The sequence below is a fragment of the Ischnura elegans genome, chromosome 1 (genome assembly GCF_921293095.1).
Source record: "Ischnura elegans chromosome 1, ioIscEleg1.1, whole genome shotgun sequence".
In the NCBI taxonomy this organism is placed as follows: Eukaryota; Metazoa; Arthropoda; class Insecta; order Odonata; family Coenagrionidae; genus Ischnura; species Ischnura elegans.
Genome location: NC_060246.1, coordinates 44276234 through 44298616, shown reverse-complemented (window position 1 = coordinate 44298616; position 22383 = coordinate 44276234). Strand labels below are relative to the sequence as shown.

The 22383-nt window shown below is 43.9% G+C and overlaps 1 protein-coding gene across 1 annotated transcript in view; it reads left to right on the top strand.

Annotated features, from left to right (window-relative positions):
* LOC124165099 (homeobox protein caupolican-like) overlaps positions 1 to 22383 on the top strand; it is a 211862-nt gene that overhangs the window by 53979 nt on the left and 135500 nt on the right. Inside the window, exon 4 of the mRNA XM_046542745.1 lies at positions 8542 to 8979. Coding sequence (XP_046398701.1) covers positions 8542 to 8979 — 438 coding nt within the window. The remainder of the gene's footprint in view (positions 1 to 8541; positions 8980 to 22383) is intronic.

The window sequence follows — 22383 nt, the reverse complement described above, 5'->3', positions numbered from 1 at the left end:
GTCTCGAGCCTTCCATAGCCCGGGCGGACAACTAGTTCCTGTGGACCTCTGAGTGAGTGTTTGCAGCCGGGTTCGATTCCCTTCGGACATAAATACATCGATGAGGAGAGAATGTTGCTATGACCGCAGGCTTTAGACGAACCCAAGGACTCGAGCAATAGGCTCTGGTGATGTGTTCATTGAGGGACTGATGTGAGCGTCTGTTTACGGGTTGTGTTGATCGCGGGACGAAATTATAGACTGAATCGTCAAGCGGTACAAACTTTGCGAACGAGTTGTGAACTTTAAGTGTTTTCCACATGATGTCAGCGTACACGCAGTTTGGCTATTCGTATCCGACAGCGTCACAGGTGAGTTCGGCGTATTTCAAATCTTTTCTAATGTGTATGTCGCTTACGTGCATTGTGTTGAAGGGCTACAATTTTCGCATTTGTGAGGATTCCGCTTGAATTCAAATATCAGTGTTTTTGTGTGTGAGCAAATGTCGGGGTCCGGCTGCAACGTCCTTCCGTCGTAGGTCGTGGATTCCCTCAATAACAGGTGTCAGGCGCGGGCCCAGCCCTACGCTTTGCAGCATTGCTGCACTCTCTCATGGCAACTTGTACAATACAGTTTATTGTAATTAGTTTTTATTAATTTACTTCTGGGTACCTTGGTGGTGCGTGACATACGTCAAAGTTTATCTCTAAGTGTCTGTGTCCGGTCCGTCGAAAGTGCCACAAAATAGTTTGTTTAAACCCTTCTTTTTAATTCTAGCTGCTAGTATATCTGGTTTGCCCCCTGGATAAGATATTTTCAATTTATTTTATTTTCAGCTGCATTTGCTGTGGTAATTTAAGAGACTTAAGCACAACTTCGCTTAGTTAAATTTACACTATGTAACTTTTGTTCGTCGCATGTTTTTTGATGCATGGTGTCAGTGAAGTTAACCTTTTAAAAGACAGTCCGCCCGTCCGATTTCCGTTAATATCTGTTACTGGCTACCATTTCGTTTAAACTGGGGGATTCGAAAAGGATCTCCGATTTATTTTTTTGCTAAAATTTTGCACTTATCGCTTGCTAAGGCAAAAGTATTTGGCTTCTGTTAAATGCCGTGGCGTCATTATTTCGCCCGGGTAATAATTTTTTCGACTTGATGCTCATCGAATGAAATTTCTTCTAATTATATCTTGGAATACGATCATTATCCTATAGCACGTACCTTAGCCTTCCGAGTGAGCGGCTGTAAATGTGGAAAAAACGTGGGTGTATTGCCGGACCGTGGATTGCGGAGTAGTGAGGCGATTTTCGAGCGATCAAAAAAACAAGCGAGCTGTGATTCCGAGTCATAAAGTGGCCGGAATGAGGCAGAAATGTGCGCTCAGATTAGGATCTCCTGGGAGGTCTGCGAAGACCAATCTGTTTATCTCTCTCTTAATTCAGGAGCAAGGCCAAGGGACCGTGAGATTCTAATTGGTTATCAAAACAATGCTAAGTTCTCCCTCCCTGGCACTAAAAAAAAAGTTATCCGTCCATCTCAAGTCTTTCCCTACCCAGCTCTCGCACCCCGTTTTCAACTTTTTTTTCCAAGGCGTCGTGTTATTAAGAATGGTTTACCTTATGCCACGACCTACATGGTGGTCGATGGTAGCTGGGCAGGTGAGATGACCACCGGTAGCCGGCGATCACTCCGCCGGCGGAAGAGGTCGGTCCTCTCCGGCTCCCCGCCCGCCTCTCTCCCACGATTTGTCCAAGATAACCTATCAGCCGAGGTTTTCTTCTTTGATAACAAAATGGTATTAGCGTGGCCTGGACCTTAAATAAGGAGTATGGATGCCATGTGGTATGGTTTAAAAGCTAATGTGTGGACATATTTACGACTAAGAAATAATCAGCACTTGTGTAAAGGCAGTTTTATACGTTGCAAGTAATTGCTCGCCTTTTGCAAGAAATTGTATGTTTTATTTCAAAGTGATTCTAGTAAAACCGCGACTCGCGTTAACGCATGCGCACATGAAAGAAAGGGGGACAAAATAAGCCCTTGGTCTAACTCTGGCATGATTGGGCGCCTGACTGAGGAAATATTGCATGTGGAGGATGTGCATTCCGTGCCTTATGTAACTCATTAGCGGAGTATGTTGGAAAATTCGATAATCTACACGTTTTCCTTAAGCTGTTGTGTAAATTAGTGGAAATTTTTACTTTGCTAACGTGTTATCATAAATACTTCAAGAATCCATCAGTCGTCTGGCGTTATTTGTATTCTCGAGAGCCCAATTGCATCTTTGTCATCGGTTGATTTGCGAAAGACATGTACCCGAATGGAAACGTACGTAAAAATGGGAGGAATGCTTTGAGAAAAAATATACCTCCAACTACTGGTGTATTTATCCTATCATGTGAACGTTCAGAAGAGATGCCAGTTTAAGGGCTTTACGATTGCTGACGTCTTTGATTTATTCGATTTGAAAGTGGCAGATCAAATACAAATGGCGGTCTTGTTCATTGGAAGCTATTTGTTATTCTTATGATAGGTTCTGACCTTTGCCAATTGCTGCAAGCTAATTGATCTTAAATGAAGAAAGGCATGTTCCGCGCGTTAAGTGATTATTGCTTGCGAAATATTAAATTTATGACCATCACTCCATTCAGTTGTCATCACCGATGCTGTCGTTTGAATTGGATTATATCCAGCGAGTTGTCAGCGGTGTTTTAAAGGATAATGACAATCGATTGATGGCGACATTTGGCATACGTACTGTTTTCATAATATTCACCTGTTTATAGGGAAGCGAGTGAGCAACCGTGTCTAAAATGCTTTCTCTGTCAGGAAGCGAATACGTTTTTTTTCAGAACTCAATGTGTTTCATGTAATATGTTACCCATAATGCATTTAATACAATGATATGCGTCCATTTAGGGGGAGAAGTAACCTAATGGGTGTTATGTATTCGTTATTGAATGTTAATGTTTCCTTTATATCTATGTTTACCCTGATTGAAAAGATAATAATTTTAACAACGCAGGTCATTGAAGACAAACTCTCTCACTAAATATTTTAGAATGACCCCAATGGAGAAGGAATATCAAATATTTACTTCTATTAAGAACCTGAGTGTTATTTTGCCTACAACGTGACGTTGACGATATGTTTATGTATCTTGCCCATCATTTATATGATAGCCTTATGCACAGTTGAAAAGTCACTACAGTTGCATTGTATTATGTATTGCGATCCATTGCCACATAATTACACAGTGCTGGCACCTCCTTTTCATGCGATAGGATTCAGCCCAAGGAAAAAGGAAACATTGTCCTCATTATAATCATTGTTTCGAGGCTTAAGCAGTGAGTGCTCCCTCCGTGCAATGCTCATTGTTTCGTCCGGGCATCCTCTCCGTATCCATTATGGCGTCTCTTAATAGGGCGAACTCGTGAAAGGGTTACTCTAACCCCTTTTTCTTCTCCCCCTCAAAGCATCCGCCGAAGGGAAAGGATAAATCCGTAAGGAGCCCTTTTGTTTGACCTACCCCTTCAGTAGGGCCAAGATGGCAAAAGGATAACGCCAGCCAGAGAGGGGGGAGCGGGGCAGTGTTAGCAATGAAAGCACACGGGAATTGGAGAGTGGGGGCGAAAGGGATTGCGGGGGCGCGGATTGGGGGGGGGGGGGGAGCAAAGTAAACATCAGGTCGGATAGGAAGAGGTCTGGGTGATTTTTGAAGGAGGATGAATCGGGGTGGAAAGTGGAAAGATATGAGGAAGGAGGAGAAGCAAATAAATTAGCAGGAAATTGGGACCGGAACGATTATTGGCACTTATAGTCTCATCACGTCTTATCCTTTTCCTTTCCTCCCTTCCCCTTTCTCCCTCTTTGGTACCCCTGCAACGTAAGGGGGGGCAAAGCCGAGTACGTCCGCGATAAAGGGGAGTCTTAGGGGTGGCAGCGGTTGCCCCTATCTCCTTCCACCTCCCTTAGCGCCCCTCGTGGCCTCCTCCTTCAACTCTCGAGTGCGGCCCTTTATCTGCTCTCTCACAGGGCCGCCCTAAGATCCGCCCCCCACCGTCCCTCGTCTAGAGATGAGGGTGTGGGGGAGATGGGCGTCTTTACCGAGGCGTGAAGTGTGGCAGATGAGTCCACTTATCCTCTCTCTTTCCCTCCCTTAGACTTCTCGGCTGGCCCTTGGAGGGGTCCTTAACTCCGACCCTCACTTTTCACGAACCCTTAGTTGCCCCTCTCTCTCCCAACCATCTCAACGAGGGGTTACCCTTTCCGTTCTTCTTTGTGCAAACTTTATTTATTTCCCTTGGTATTGGTTAAAGAGTTGACTAATAGATAAGTCATTTGAGTCATTCACATAAGCATTGTTATTGCAATGAAGAATTGCGATACTGAACTGAATTGATCTGAAATTTTTACTCTCGAATCTGTATTGGAAACTCTTGTCAAACATTTGCCTGTATGTGAAATTAGGAATTATGACCATATACTCCGGAGGGAATACGAAGGAGAAGTGTTCAAATTTGAGATTCGAGATAGGTTAACTTTGTGTCTTTGAGTCCACTCTATGTTATTCAGAATTTAACCATTAATAGTTAGCTGTTAATAATTGGTCAACGCAACCTGTCACTCGGAAGTGCTCAGAGAACCAAAGATTGACATCCAATCAGATGGACAGGTTTATGAAATTGCTGTGCTGGTCAAATTGCAGTTTGGGTTTCAGTATATCTCAGGGATGACTTTCAATACCGGGACTCGATGCAGGGGACTGGGAAAGAGATTATATCATCTACCCAAACATGCGGTACCATTTTATGTTTCACTGACCTGCCGTGATATACCTCTGTTAACGTTCAGATACAAATAGGCAAAAAATACACGTGATTATATTTTTTATTTTGAAATTAAAATAATTACATCTCTTTCGGAAGAATAGGAAAGTTCCGTCCCCTATATAATTATAAGAATGGGCCCCCAATTCGTGATTAGTAATTTATCTACTAGCAAGATAGTATTTTCCTTTCCAAATATGTTACCCCATGCTTTTAAAGAGACCACTTCCTTTATTCCTAGTGCCATTAGTTACTGTTATTATAGTTCACTGGTGGGTGGCGTTTTCTGGTCTTACCCTGGGAATGTGTGCTTCTCTTAGTAGTTTTCAGCATCAATCTCTAAATACCATTAACCCCTAGCGCTGTAATGACGAGTCTAGCTCGTCATGAACTTTCGACGCCAAACTGCGCAATGACGAGAGCGTATCGTCATCGCATTTTATAAATTTTAGCGCTACTTAGGGGAACAATACAATTATTTAGAAATCTTAAAAATTTTAAAACATACATAGTGTACAAAATAATTCGTATTTCATGAAACATGTTGCATTGGAAGGATTAAAATGATTTTATTTGAGTAGCGATGGCTGTGTTCTCCATGTTTAAATCACATTTTATTTCATGGATCTCCATTTATTACAAATTACAAAATAGCAGTTCATTACGTACCATTTAAAATAGAAGCACAGACAAGATAAATAGAGAATAGGAGCACGATATTCGGGAAATTAATGGAATTGGAAGAGGTTAAATATAAGTAGGCTTTCAATATGTATTTTACGCGAATAAAACGGTATATGACATGTCCTTTCCCGTCACAATCCACGCGAGTTAAGTTTTGATAATTCACTTACAGGCGGATTAAGAGGGGGCACAGGGACGCGTGCCCCCCCTGGGCGATTGAAATTTGACCAAATTTTTCATACGGTTATCATGGCTTACGTTTTATTTTGTGTATTACAGAGCCTTAATCATTTTATTTATTTCCAATAAAATTCATATCACAATAAAGAGAATATTTCCTGTAGTAATTGCCGTATTTTGTTTTTTAATCTCAAATATGAGAAGATCTGTCAGACCCTTGTGCCCCCCAGAAGAAAATCCTGTATCCGCCCCTGCCTTCGCTGGGCTGAAAATTTTCATTCAACATCGATTACAATTATGGGTGCAAGCTGATGGCCGGTTCTTTGGAGTATTCGTTATTACCATAGTCTCCTTTTAAACTCCGTAACATTTCATGATTATATATTTCCGTACCCCCATTCTGATTTTCCATTGCTTCCTACGGTATATCATCTACACTTCGTATTTGTTATGGTGAATATCCCCGATACGGGTCTCCTTCGGCTACTGAAATATATCCTCTCCTCCACTCTGTTCTTTCTCCTGTCCATACCCTCATCCCTATCCTCGTTCTTCTCTCGCCTATTCCCCTTCCTTCGTTCCGACACCCTCTCCCCTCGCGGTTTTCGACTCAAGAGGGTTTTTTTCCGGGCAAGGAAAGACCGGGGCAAACAAAGGGGTCCATTACAAGGAGGGGTCAAATATTTACCAAACTTTTACTGCGCGGAGAGCGGATCAATGGGCCTTTAATATATGAGATGCCTCCCTATGCCCCCCTCCCCACATACTATATCCACCATCGTTCCTGACTCTATCCATATCTTTCTCTCTTATATGCGCTCGGAATCCGACGATGATGACCGGGTCGAGTACTTTTGAAGAGCCCTTCCCTCTTTATATTTATAACCCCTTGGGCCCCCATCCCACTTGATTCCCCCCTTGCCTTTTCTTCCCCATAGTCAAACCATCTGCCGTCATGTCATCGGGGTTATGGAGCGGAGAGGGAGGTTTGTGCTCGATATTTTTAAAGGATTTGCCGGAAGGCCGAGAAGATGTGCTGTCTCTCTCTCAAGGAGTCCATCACGAGGATTTTAATATTGTTCATCACCCTTTCCTTTCCTATTTGCGTTTGTTTTCCTCGGCCATCAGTTATGGCAGGGAGTCTGGAATAGAAGGGCCTCTTTTTTCGTTCTTTTTCTGTTTGCATCGTATGCCTGTTAACCTACCTCAGTCGTTCGTATTGACTGGCGGGCTTTTTCATTTTTTTATACCTGTGAGTGTTTAACTATTGTAAGCAAAATATTCTTTGAATAAAGTTTACCTTCGTTGAAGCAGGGGCAGGAATGATGTTCGGTGGCTCCTCAAACTGTATTATTTATAGTGGAGTTGCCCTGAGAGTTAATACTATTTTAAGCGTTTAGCCATTGGTAAGATCAATTTTTACTTAATAACATAACAAGTTTCAGTGAAGTTTTAGTTCTGATCTCTTAGTAGATCTCAATTTTTGTAGATCTTTGAGTGTCTGACGAAGTGTCATTGGGCAATTATAATTTCTCTTGATAAATGTAATAATCACACATAATATGAACTCAATAACCACGTCGTCAACAATGATTGTGTCAATACTATGAATTATAGGTTATATAAGTCTATTTTGTTTCCTCATTCTGATGATTGAATATCTAGCACCGCGAATACATCATTATCGTTAAATATACTTACGGGAGATTTTTTTAGCATTTGGGCAAATGTTATGCCAGTCAGCCATTGAAAGCGCGTCGCAGTGATATAAGTGGAAATACAGACAGTAAGTACGAAAATTATGAGTTTTGTAGTAAATTGTTACACGCGGTGGATATAGACGATAGAATATCGCACAATTCACCTCAGTGGTGAACTACGGAGCTCATTGCTAGCTGGTGATCAATTATAAATATTGTAATTATTGCGTATCTTAAGCGACAGGTTTTGTGTGGAATGTAAGCTGAATAGTTGCCCGGATATGTTAGTATCGCAAACATACAAATATTTTCAGTTTTCATGAATTAATATATGCATGGGTTTATTGCTGCGTTGAAATTATGTCAGTCAGTTTTCGTAGACATCATAATTTGTTTACTCAGGAGCAAAATATATGGCAACATATCCAATATAAATACATAACCTTAGTAGGTAAGTTTCATCAAAGGTAATCACAGTTTGGTGGCTGGCGATCATTGCGCAGAGTTAAGTACCTATAGACTTGATTTTCTTGATGCAGACGATTGAATTATCTTTTCTGTGTGTCGTACTATGTTTGTTGGAGCCCGGAGCGCTACTTAACCTTATTTCATTGTATTTTACGGCTTGAATTGCTTATCCAATCTTGTGGACTTATCCGTAGGTCATCTTAACACGTTTCATTGTTTTCTGCGGCTTTACTTCATACTATTTAATTCATAAATTTTTCCTCTTCAGCAATGCGAGTACTTATTCTTTCTGCGTGCGGACCCTGTGAAAATTTACCACATGTCGTGCTTTCAAATGCTTTTAGGTGTGGGTTTGCAGTTACTTATGGCGCTGCTATTGTCATTTCTTCATTGTTTACATTATTCTCTTTATAGTTATTCGTAGAAGTTTTTTATGTATTTTTAGTGCGGAAAGATGTCCGTGCCTGATATCACAGAAAGGCGAAAGAATGCCACACCAATTGTATTCGTTTTCTTCGTTCACATTAACTACATATTGAGATTCTAGTGACTAGCTACCCCCCTTGGACAGGCGTTTCATTTTTCCTTATGATCGCCAAAAGATCTTGGGAGCTGGGATGATGCGCGAAATGCTAATGCTTGTCGTGCCTTCATTAAAATCTCCACCATTAACACCCCTGTTTCCCTGTTGTTCTTCCAGCTGTTGGTGGGCCAAGCTTCTGCAGTGGGCCCAGGTTCCGGCCCGCTCCCGGGCTCCGTGGCCCCTGGCGGAGTGCCCTCCTCGGGCTCCAGTCCCGTGGGCACGCCCGTGTCGGCCGCGGCGGCAGCTGCGGCTGCGGTGGCCGCTGCCACTCCGTCCTCCACGTCCTCATCGTCGTCATCCTCATCTTCGTCCTCGTCGTCGTGCTGCGAGAACGGCCGGCCCATCATGACAGACCCCGTGACGGGACAGACGGTGTGCTCCTGCCAGTACGATTCCGCGAGGCTGGCCGCCCTCTCCTCCGCATACCCGAGGCTCTCGACGGGCGGCGGTGCGGGCCCAACGGCCGCCGCCGTCTACGGCACCCCGTACCCGTCCACCGACCAGAACCCGTACCCGAGCATCGGAGTCGACACATCCGCCTTTTACTCGCCGTTGGTAAGTGACTTCATATCATGTCCTGTCCATATTTCATGTTTCTGCTCCATGCATGGTGAGGATATTTATGTTTTTTTCTGCGTTGCTCTACCGTTAGGTGTGATTCGCTATTGAAAATGATCTTTTTCATTTACGACTACTTTCTGATTTGCTGTACGTAGAGAAAATAATAGGGAGTCTGATTATCACCCCATGCGGGACAGGGCGCTCTTAGTGCAATATTGTCGAATTTTTTGGGGAATTTCTTGCAGCTAAGTAGAAAGAAATTGTAGATGTTCTACGCGAAGAACGTCGGGGTTGGAAGTTCTCGAGCTCAATGATCAGAACGGTTATATTTTACCATGAGTGCATTAGTATTTACGCAGGTACAGTACACTGTGCGCACTGAGGGATTGTTTTTAAGGGGGAGGAAAACAAAGATCAAGACACGGTGACCCCCGTGTCCCAGCTTTGTGTCACTGCCGTAGAAGTTGTGTGCCGTCTTGTTCTTTCATCTTTTTAGGACACCAAAACGTCGTTATATTGAGTGATTATACTGTTTTGGGCATTGGTAAATTATTTAAATTGTTATTTTACAACAAAACAGCGTGGTTACCATACCATGGAGACGACTGCTGGATGTGGCATTGTCGCCAGATTCATATGAGTCCACGCGGAGATAGGTATGGCTTTAAGTGCCACTAGTGCATTGCAGTGCGTCAAGTTATGACGATTCCACTATGTTATGGTGCACGTCACCGTACACTTCATGCACATCTAGTATGTATGCTTTGTACGATAACATGTGTATGATTCGCGATTCGAAAAAGTTATTTCTGCCTTCGAACTTAAACTCATCTTGGCATTTTTTAGCATATGGTGCATTTGCTAACGTATTCCTTAGTTTTGAGAAGGAATGGAATCGTTACTTTCTTTTAGTGACTTCATTTTCATATCTTTCAAAATGTCTTGTCATAATGGGTTTTTGCCTTATCTTCGAGGATAAATATAAGGAAATAATTTATTTGCCGTTACAATAAAAGCAGTATCCATGCATGAGAACGGCCTTACTTGTTACTTGTTTGTCAATTGAAAGGCGGTAGGGATAAAGGAAGTGCTAAGTCAATAATTGTTTTATTAGTGATCTATTGTGTTCTCCTAGTTGTTCTGTCGCCAACAGGGAATGAATTTTTATCTCTACAAGCTAAACAAGGTTGATAGGCATCAAATGCACAATTCAGCGTGTGTTTATTCAGTTCTAATACCTTCCGTGAAGTTTTAATATCATTGGCGGAATGCTATTACTTGAAACGTCCTATTCTTTACGCTCTGGTGGGTAGCATGCATGTCACGCTTGTGTTGAACATTCATCGAAGCTGGTACTTTAATGTGGTGACTTAAATGCTTTCACTTTATTTTTCCATAAAAATGTGACCTCAAGCATGGTAGTGTATCATTTTTGGCCGCTGTCATCTTTTATACCCAGTTTTTTTCCTATTGTGCAATGGTTAGCAAGTTATAACTTGATAGAACTCGGCTGTGCACTGAATAACAAAGGCTATATTTACTTCAATGGGATAAATCCAGCCCTCTGTAAGGCTGTGATGGAGCAGCCTTCCTTGGCAGTATTTTCAATGTTTAAGCTTTGGCATATATGTTGGCGGCACTCTGAAGTAAAAATCTCCATTCCTGTTTGCTTTTGGTTGGCGGGAGCTGTTTTCACAGTATATTGTGCTGATTAGCTTTTATCGGCACATTCTTCATTTGGCTGAACGCTTTCAGACCTGTAAGGTACTGTTTAATTTCCAGCATTCAATTTATGGTGCATCTTATTGTTCCAGCCATTTTTATTCAGAGAATATTTTGTAGTCTACCGTAACCGACGAGAATCAATCACAGTTTCTCCTTTCCGAGAAATAATACTACCATTCGGAAGCGATCTCTTTATTCACGTATTTTGTGAGAAATGTTTATCCTCTGCCTCATAGAAGTCAATATAAACTTGAAATTTGGGGTTAAGTGAGCAGTTTGCGAAGATGGTAATTAATGACTCGCTAGTGATGATATATAATGACTGAAACACGTTATTCAAGTTGCGTAAGGTTCCTGGGCACGTGGAGTGTAGAATTCAATGTCTAACTATATTGTTCCCTAAGTTATCAGTTCCGTAGGGTTACAAAAGTGTTTCTGACGCTAGATACGTCAGTTATTCCTTTCATCCGGGCTATACGCATAAGCAAGGGACGTCATGTATTACGTAAAAGCACTGACTCCATCGTATGAATCTTTCATACGATGGAGTCAGTGCTTTTTGATTCAACTCTAACCCTTCCCTATGGAATTTCCGCGGTGCTTCATCGTGAAGTTTCGAACACTCGAGAGCCGTTAATTACCGCTAACCATCCTTTTCTGCAAACGGCATCGGTGGTGCTGAAGCAATCTCGGATGACGGCGTGGCGAAACTCTTCTCCTTCGCGTTCCCTCGCCCTTTTGCACAGCAGCGCGGAGTGTAAAAGTGAACCCTAATTACAGGCACACAATGGACCTCGTGCAGCAATCCATTGGGGGAGAGGGGTCTGAGGACCCCGAGATAGGCGGATAGATTAGGACGCAACAAGATGCAAATAAAACCTTTATGCGGAATCTCCGATAGCGATAATTAGTAATTACTCGTATTCCTTGCCGGAGCGTGGGAAGAGAGAAAGGGTTGAGGGGGGTTTTTTGGGCGAAAGCGAGGATTGGAGGAGAGAGGGGTGCATTGTGGGGAGGGAAATCAGGGGGTGAGTGGGGGGGGGGGGTCGGTTTTGTGGATCGAAGCTCCTTTGCCCCGGCGCGGAGAGGGTCGGATGCTGGCTTGGAGTCGTGTGGCGAGGGGTCCGAAGATCGTGAGTGCCGGAGACTCTTGCCTCCTTTCCCCCACGAGAGATGCGTAATTAACGCTGCGCTCGTTTGTCCTCCAGCCGGACGATAAACAGTCTCTCACTCTCGAGGAAGAGGGTCTATGTTTATAGGTGGTGGTTGAGGTGTTTTGTCGTCCGTTCCAGAGGGGTCCAAGCTGGGCGCCAGGGTTCTTCTCACCTGGCGCCGTTCTATCTTTAAGGAGAGATTGCTATTCAGCAAAACCGGGGATGGACAAAAGCGGTTCACTGTAATGAGAAGCGGTTAACATTCTTATGGGTAGCGACTGCTTAGATGTCATGTTTCCCGTGATACTGCGTCTACAGTTGGTCTATCATCGTATAGGTTGGGCCTGAGCATTGGTTGTTACAACGGTGTATTGCTGTATTATGAAAGAAAGTGACCTTTGTTTTTCTACATAAATATTTATTTAATCACGACCGCGGTTTCGACGCACTGCGTCATCCTCAGGCGAGGAGTACAATGAAAGATCGTCTTAATATCTGACCATATACACCAGAAGGAGTGGGGGGGGGGGGGAGGATCAAGAGGTAGGGGGAGGTTGTTCATTTTCTTTCATCATGAGTAAATTCCACATAGTGACGCCTCAAACCACCAACTTCAGTATGGCTGTATGCTTTCATAGTCGTATTCTCGTTTCCAAATGCTATCTAAGACTGTATTGGGGTGGGAAGGTAAAGAATTAGGCTTCAACTTAATATCGCTACTGTTTAAAAGCAGGCTGGAATTAACTTTATTGGCTGGTTAATAACAGTATGTGGTAGTCTTCTATCTAGGTGGTGCTTAGATTGGCATAGTCAAGTAATCCGACGATATGTTGTTTTCTTTCTTACGGAGGAATTTTCTTTGGCAGCCCAGTCTCGGGATCCCACTGTTTATTAACGAATAAGGCATTGACTGAAGTAGAATCAGCATGACTACATTTCAGGATCTGTTTTTTAAAATGTCATCATAAGCAGTACGTGACAGGTACCTAAAATGAAATTTTAATGCAATATTCCCCAATTGAAGAAAAAATATTCGTCCCATCATGCTGAACCTGATGGGGAATTCATCCTGTAAAATCAGCAATTGAGGTTTTAAGAGGGCAGCAATTGAACAATCCCTCTGTGATCGGAGTGAATCTACCAGTATCCCTTCCGTTTTGACAGCAGCGCCCTATTACGGTCGATTGGGGCAGGGGGTTGCAGGGGCGGGGCCAGGCCGGATGGATGGCCGGAGCGTGCGTCCGTGGCCAAGCATTCAGCGTGGGTGGAGACTTTGAAGGTGGGGGGGAGGCGGCTTTTCGCACCCGCCCACGCCCGTTTGGGGAAATCTCCCGCGGACAGATTTCCCGTCCATCGGCGGTGCATGCAAAGTGGCGATCGCTATTTGCTCGCCTCCGATTTGATTCGTTCCCATGGGAGAGAGGGTCCTTGATGCACGGCGGGCGATCTCTTTGCCATATCGCTCATGCGACGTGGGTTGGCCGTGAGCCACGCTGCCGTTTCCCTTAATAACTCAATCGTTTGCGAGAGGGCTATAGCGATGCAATCACGGTCGTTTCAAAGCCCGCGATTAGGAGAATGGCTGTTTCCCCATTTAGTCTCGATGTTAATGGCTGACTCATAGGGCTTTGTTCACACGCGGTCTCTTGGTATCATAAAGGAAATTTGAGTATCATGTACCTTGGGTCCTCGCCTAATCTGCATAATTTTGCAACTGCTCATCAGGTTTCGTTAACTTCGCGTATAATTGCTTACGGCGATGGATCTTATTTATCCATGTTTTTAGCCGAATTAAAAAACCTTCACGTGTTTTTGTACGATACTTGAAGTTCAGTAAACCCCTGCTATTGCAGGATATTCGCTAAAGTGTAAGAGAATTTGCATTCGATCAAGAAGGCAGTCTATATTTTCTAACTACGATGACTCAGCAGTGAGCGAATATTATGCTTTGGTATCATAGGCGGATATAGGGGAGTTAGGGGGCACGGGGGCTCGTGCCCCCCCCCAGACCGTTGATTAGCATACCAGATTTTTAATACGGTCCCATTATCATTGCGTTCGTTTTGTATTACGAGGTTGCCTTGTGGCCCCCAGGAAGAGATCCTGGATCCGCCCCTGGTTGTTGTGTTTGCTTTTATGTCTTTTTATAATATTTCGGCGGTTTCCTTTTACTGTAATCGTTCAGTGTATGCGTAAACCTTTCCTTTAAATGGCTAAACCATTCATTTCTGTCGTTTTCTTTCCCCTTTGATATTGCAAGGCGTCATTTCCAGGTCGACGGCTACTTATGTAACGGAGTGAGATTACACCGTTTTCTGGAAATTTTACGTCTTTGGAACTGAAGATTTATTTGCCAATAAAGTGCCCCATTGCTGAATGTTTGCCGGTTATCTCATAAAAGCTTTATGCATAATTCATTTCGCCCGCTAATGATAATAATAATAAATACTCACATTACCCAACCTGCAGAATTTTTTCCCTAACTTCATAAATTATACCCAACGAGTAAGTTGTTATGAGATGGGTGTTAGGGTATTTCACATTAAACCGACATTCCTGTACTTAGTTGCTGCACGTAAGTGCCCGTAATGGATATCTTCATTAGGATACCGCGCATTGTTGAAGCTATATTAATTAATTCTGAAATGTTAAAAGTGCGTAAAGAGGGGAAGCGTATGTTTTCAAGGAAAATTACTTCCAGTGCCAAGGTTGTCTCATTAATGCGACGGGGAACGCTAATTTATTCAACAATTCTGGTTCGCAGAAATTAAGCTTATTTTTCACCCTTTGGTAATCCTTGACCGTGACAATGAATGCATCGTATTCTCTGTCTAGGTATGTCGCGCTCCTAATTAAAAACAAGGCCGGCATTGTTTTGGAGACCACGTGCTACTAATGAACTGAAATTTGATTCGGTAATAGGTGATTTGCATGGCAAAGTGATTTTTTTTCTCACTGATTGTCTTCCATGTTCATTATTTCATGCTAGCTGCAGACTGAATTAATTTTTTTGATGCTTGAACTCTTGAAGTGCAATGCTATTCTCTTCACCTTGGACATGAAATGAGGAGATATAGCTGTCCTGGACCCACACTCGCGCTTTTGATTACCATATCCCTCTTGCTGCTATGACAGCTGGCCTTCCTCTTTCTATGTAATGATAATAATCCTGTTTGTTAATACAAAAAATTCTGTGGACCATCACTTTGGTGTTTTTATGCTTGATTATGCATGAATTGTACCACACAGGATAAAAGCATTAGATTTCAAGACTATCACCAAGCTGGGTACTGCTGGTCATAGAATTCTAATTGGTCCGCGATACCCCTGGGTATAGCTCTTCGGCCCCCTATGATTAGTTTATATTTTCGAACCTCCTGTTTCGTCTTGCTATGGAATTGTAATAAGGTACTACATTCAACAAATTAGCGTCCTCAGAAAAGGCTGCTGGGGCGTCCGCCCTGCATGATTTCCCAAAACTACCGCTAACAAATCCGTTTAACCATTTATTTTTCAAAGATTTTCCCTCGTTCATCAAGTTTTCATATCAAATGCATCAAAGGCATGCAAAAATGTTCATCTGTGCATGTCGATGAGGACGCGTAATTTTCACCTTTACAATATTAAAATAAGACATTCCAATATTTCCACTGAGTTTGCCAGTGGAAATATTGCGATATCCTATTTTAATAATGTTAAGAACTTTCACAATATCGTCGCCAAAATCATACAAGATGATCACCGTAATACGTAAATGAATGGCCGTTGAGTGTTGTTATTTCTTGGCTACTAAACATGATCTTAATTTCCTATCGTTGCGTTGTGGGACAGCAGTGCTAATCCGATCCACTTTATTAGCGTCGCACCGATGTGCCAGTCGCCGCTGCTTCTCACCGCGGCCGCTCGTATCTCCCCACCAGCTGCATCTCCCGCCTGTCCCGCTCGCAGTTGCCGCGTCTCCTGCGCGCGACCCCCGCGCTCCCGTCATGCGCAATAAACTCTTCGCCCTAAGGTGCCGCCTTCCACGCACCCCTCTTTGAAAATCTTCACCGTTGCACCTGTTAGAACACTCTCTTACAACTCGTCTCCATTCCACCCCAGCTACCTCTTGCACTCATTCTTGATGTATATTTTCAGGAAGACTAGTCTTCTAGATGGAGAAAAACACTTCGTAACCGTTATGAGCAAATATTTTATTGCTATGTAGTTCTACGACCTGTGTGAAAACCGTTGTAATATCTCTTTTGTGATGATGATATAAGTGATGTTTTTCATGGTTCTTACGGTTGATGGCTTGATTGAGCCACCGCATGACGAATCTATTGATGGGTATGGCACCTGAAGAATACTACGGCGTTGCTGTACTTTGACTAGGCTTTATATTGGGCTAGTCTCAACGTATATTTTGTCGGCCTTTACTCGGTATTAATTCCCTTAGTTAAAAGTACGTGATCAATTCCTTTTTCATTGGTTATTGTTTTAGAGTCATTTGTAGTTTAATCACTATGCTCTTCATTTAATTCGCTCTCTGGTCTGTATCGTGCGGTGGCCCGGACTAAGTACGTCGGAAATATTTTATTTCGTTTTGTGTCGATAACTCTTCTTATCTCTTCTCCTGTGCTCTTGAGTCGTGGTGGGCCGTTTCGATCGAATCCTCGATGCTTTTGTGCATGTTCCTCTCCGCGCGCCAACATAATCCCAGAGGGGCGGCCCGTGCGCGGTCGGCGCCTCTTGTCTCCCCAGCATATCGCGGTTCTCGCCCCGCTATCCTCGCGCATCACTGAGATGCTGCTTCCGTCAGCCCTTCGGGAGCGGGAGCGTGTGGGTAGACGCCAAGAAAGCATGCTACTACCTCCACTACGTTTCTTCCGCAAATGCATCATCTCTTTTCGTCGTAGATACGGCGGATTGATCCGTGGGTTCCGGCAAAGCTGGTTCTCCCTCGTCCAAGGATGACATGTGAGAGATTTGTCTTATTAGGACCAATTATTGTAAAATGGTGCTTTCCGCTTTCATTATTTTGTGAATGTCGACTTCAGTCCAATTAGGGATCCCTGAATATTTTTGTAAGCCACGAAAATATTGTGTCCTCTCCTATTTTAAGAATCAAAATTGTTTTACAAACGGATATGTTTGAGGTTTATAATTTATATTACGGCCTTTGTGGACGAATCCCATTATTTTCACTCACGTGATAAACTAATCCGCCTTAATGATTATATTGTTGTCTTGTCAGTCCACCAAATACCAGGTACTCTAGTACTAACTAGTAATGCTTTCATTCCAACATTCACGCTAAAAAAGGAGACATATTTTACAGTACTACAGGAAAAGTCAATTTTACGTAATTTACTATCCATATTTTCAGCAAAGCATAGCATACAAATGCCGTCTATTGAGGAAAGAGTGATGATGTGGTTCAGTTTTCCTGGCATCCACTTCTGGGTTCTGTTTAACTAGGGGGACTTATTTAGGGGGGAATTTTTTGGCCGTCATTTCTATCGCGGTTTGCCCTAATTTCTTTCCTTCAAAAGGATTCCTACTGTTATGCAGCTTGTAATAATTCAATGATGTATATATTAAATTGATTTATGTGGCACGTTCTCTTCTTCGCTTAAAAAAATCACTCCGGTAATGTGCCGCATTCGCTTACTTGTTTCGGCTCAGTTAAGTGTTTTATGCCAGGTATTATTAATCCGAGAAGAAAAGTGGTCTGTGTATGTAGTTCAGTAATTAGTTCTACTGCTTCGGTCAGGGCTGGTTCTGCATATCTTCGCTGGCTACAAAATGTCGTATGGACGGTTTCTAAACGCAGTCCTATTTTATGCCGTACACATCGGCATTTTCATTCTCGCGTTGATTATATTGTCGTGTTAAGGTTAAGTAGAGGGTTCGTTTTGTGGCTTGTTCATTATATATGAATTTCTTTTGGTGCTATTTTTGACACCTATCCCTCTCTTTCCTTGGTCGTTTCGTAATAATGACAATATTTAATGGTTTATTAACTTTGTGTTGGTAAATGGGCAATGGTGTCATTATTTTGTTTACGCTACAAGTGAGTGTTAAGAAATCGGAACCAGCTTCATTGTAACACTTTGAATAAAGATATGACACTTAAGGCTCACTTAAGAAAGGTTTCACCATTAAGGCGCATTCATGCGGGAAATACAGTACGTTGCAGGCGACAGTGTACGTAGTTGAGTCTCTGCTTTCTATATTTAACTCAACGTAACCCTTCACGAAGCGATCCAAGTTTGCGCAGTTAAAAAAAAAGTATTTGCGGAGGCTGAGCCCAGAGTCATTATTCAGGGATCCGTTATCGTCTTGTCACTTCAGATGACTGCCGCCATATATGTATCGGTCTTACCTTCAAATTCTCGTCATTGTTGCCATTTCTAGAATAGTATCAATGACTGCCGTGGTAGCGTCCACCAGCCACCATACAAATATAGTATCGTCAGTAGTATTGGTAAAATGGAATAATGTGCATCTCCCTCTGATTTTCCCGAGGGCCAGGCGTGCCCTTGGAGTTTTTTCTGCTCATAACTCCGTTCATAATCAAGATTATATCTTTACAAAGTATTCATCTTCATGCACTCGAAATCGCGAGGTAGAGGCTCTTCTCTGATATTTCGGGGGATCTGCGTGCGTCGTTCTCCTCTTGAGTTCCAGATCGCAGTCTGTTTGGCCCTCGGCCCCGTATAAGTACTCTGATTTCGTCTCTCCATTTATTATCTCGGCGGGGAGAGAAGGGTATCTTCGTCCCGTTTTTGTTTCTGGCTCACCCGGGCGCCCCGCTGGGATGGAGTATTTTTTGCGACCCCCTCTTCCCTCCTACCACCGGTATCTCCATGGTCCTAAAGTTTCCAGCTCCCTGCTGCTCTCTCATCATCATAACCGCCCGATAATCCAATAACCCCGGCCGCGCAAAAGGATAAAAAAGAGTGGCAAGGCGTACTGAAGGGATGGAACCCCGGCTTGACCCCAACTACCGAGCGAGACGAAGTTGATTTTATACGCCTGATTTATTCATTAGGGGCGTTTTGGGAGCCAGAGTTGCCACGAACCGCGGCACGTGGGTCTCGTTTGTTGAAACGTACCACAGCAGGGTGGCCAACCGGTAGGGACTCAGACCCAGACATCCTTATCACGTGGATTGGTGAGACAGATAAAGCCCTGTGGTTATGGTGGCTCCGGTAGTGCTTTTTTCGGCGCTTAAGATTTTATGACGGAACGGACAAGATTAGGGCGTGAGCAGGGTCTATTCTGTATCCATATCCTCGGATGCTCATTAATAGATTTCGCCATTTCAATAACTGGAACGTGTAGATGGGAAAGTTTTTTCTCGTGACTCCTCTTCTAACACCCGATAGGTCATACTGAGCGATTTGAAATAAGGCGTTATCCTTCATTTAGAAAGGCCGCGAGTGTAGAGGTCGGTAGCGGCGTATTTTTTCCCTAGTTATCCAAGTTCCATGCGTGATTTGCGTGCGTGAAGTATCATGCGACTGGACTGAATTGATCCTAATTGACGAGAGACGTTGAGCAGTATAATTGAGACAGTGAATATATTGTTTAACTTTTTCACGTTGCGGTTTTGTCGTCGGTAGTTCGAGACACATTATAGACACGAGTTATTCAAGGTATGAGCCGATTTTCCCAGACGTCGGAGATGTATAGGATTCGAGAAAGCGAATATTGATTGCCTTAGAATATCGGCAACTTTATCTGATTATGGGCTGCTGACAGTCACTCATTGGATTCAGAAATGTGATATGGGATGATATTAAGGGGAACGTCGCCGTAATGAGATCGCAGAAATGAGTGGAAGTGGAAGCATGCATGGATTACTTATGCTCGGATGGTACGCGTACGTTTCCACTAGATAGATGACGCCGATATCTTTGTCTTTCCATTAAAGTAAGTAGAATGACAAGTATATGATTGTGGTTGTTACTGCCCCCAAAAAAATAGCATCAAGACGGACCAAAACTAGACTCGTATGACGTCTTCCTAAGTCTCCACTTGGGAATAGCTTGTTTGCCTTGCTCATCCTCTTCGGCACCTGCTCAGTCGCCTCCTCTCCCTTTACGCACTCTCCGCTGCCTCCGCCAGGGGTTCCACCCCGCCATTATGCTCGCAACCTGTGTTTATCCGGGTGCACCTCTCGCGGGACCATCGTATTCATCTTCCTCAAGCCGCCAACTCGCGTGGATTCCGCTCGCCCGGTCCTCCCCACCTTAGTGTGTGGACTTTTTGTTAGCTGGAGAATTATTATTGTTTTGCATTGCATTTTTTCTTACTCAAAACTTTATCATGCCAAATGAAACATGGAAATGAGGGTCTCCCGCTGGAGTTTCTATAGGTGGCCCCAGATGGTTGGGGGAGGGGTGGTCTATTTGATTTTTTTCCTGGTAGCCCCCCTATTTTCCATCCCGATCTCCTTCCCCGGGACCTTCTATCCCCTCCGACGTGTCTCTGCTCCCACATCTTTGTCTGGTTCCTCTCTTTGCTCTTCTCCTGCTGAACACCTCGAGGGCCTACCTCTCCCTTCCCCTGCGTTTGGTTTTCCGCGTGTACCGCCCCTAAAATACCCCCATCCCAATTTACACACGGAGGACCTACGAATTCTCCCTCGCCCTCAACCCATTCTCTTATCCTTCCTCCCCACCCTCCGCTCTCCGATTCACTCCACCGCCTTCCCGTATCTCTCCCTCCCCGTGCCCCAGCCCCCTCTATCCCACAGTCGCTTATATCCTCGCTCTCCTGACTTGCGTGCCGCGTGGCCTCCAGGCGTATCGACATTTCCACGTGAGCGGCGAGGGAGAAGTATACTAAGGTAGACAAGGGAGAGAAGAGGTAGGGATGAGGGTGTCGGGCAGCGGCGTAGTGTTTGGCAGTCGCTGCGGGAAGGCGGTTTCCATCCGTACGCATTCCGCCTAAGGTTATTTTGGCCGTGATGTACACGATTGTTGGTCAGGGTGATTATTCCGGCTGTTATTAGCGGTTGCTGACCCAGGACACCGTAGAATATTTGCGTATTTCGATGAGTTTGATTTTTTATCTTCTCAGTGCCATCCAGTGTTCGCTCTAGCTAATCCTAAGCTTCTAAAGCTCCTGGGTAGGGTTTCGGCGAAGAATGTTTTTCTCTCACCGTGGATTGTGATTTTCGTGCGCACCTTCGGTGTTGAATTATGGTTGAAGCTGCCTCCTCGGACAGCGGGGGTAAAGCACGGGTCGAGGTCCAAATGAAGCTTTTGCAACTTTTGCGAGTATTAGGGGCGGTTACTCGGAGGGGTGGCTGATGATTAGAGCTCACAAATGCTCTGCCTCCGTTTCGAAGAACACCTGAATATTTTTCCAATTCCATAGTGATGCCCCAAAAGCTGCGTATTAGGTTGTTCACGATCTTCTTGGCTCCATGGTCACGAATTCGAATCCTTTCTAGGATTCCACGTTCTTGGTTCTTATGCATCTTCATGTGTATTCCGAAGTGTAATTACCTACTCCTACATGCCTCTGTGAATCGCCAATCAAATGGCGATCAACCGCCCCTAAATGGCGGCGATAATGCCTGTATTCACCTTTTTCATTATCTTTATATTGCGTCGTCATTTTCTTCGGCCGCTTTTCTAAAGTCATCGCCGCAAGGCTTACGAATGAGCCAGTCTTTCAAATACGAGTATAAAACACCAATGCTATTGTTCTTTATTTTTTAACAAAAAGATGTATTCTAAGCCGTATTGCGTCAACAGAATAAAAATTTCGCTGAATTGGGTACCAACGGCGGTATGATAGTGACATTGAATGATCATTTCGTTCATGCTATTTAGTTTTTTGAAATCGGAGGATTTCATCTACCTCAGTTGCATATTTTATAGGGTGTAAACGAAGGATTTGGATGTTTTTTGTAGTTTCCAATCACTCCGCCGTACATCTAACTTCCCCCTCAAACTTCTTGAAGCGGCCATTAGTTTCCCTTCGTCTCCTTATGCGCTGAGTTCGTGGGGCCCACCCTGCTCGCGCTCGTACGAACGCGTCGTGTTCTGTCGAGACGGGTTTGCTTTGCGGGGCCGTGCGGAGATCGAACCGACGACCTCGTTTCTAGACGCTTGGGGGAGGGCGAGGTCGCGAAGGGGGGTGCCCCACCTACGAGTGGTGCCTTGGAGGACGCACGGCTGATTCTCGAGGGTGCACCGTTGGTAAGTTCCTCGGGAAGGCGGGGGAGTGCGACGGTACCTATTGCCATGGGAACGCGCGGCGAAGGCCGCTTTAGCCTTGCTTAAATGGCAATTGGTGGCCCGCGAGGCAGCGATCATGTTATTGTGAGGAAGTCACTTTTGTCACGGAAGAGGCAAGTTCTTTGCAATAGTATCTTGTCTAGATTTCTACCGTTTTTTTACCACATTATGTTTCTAGTAAGTTGCGATTTCATTTCTTAGTCCGAGTTTGGATAATTATACTGGATTTGTAATGAAATAATTTGATAGAAAGAGGAATTTACCCTCTATAGAGGGTG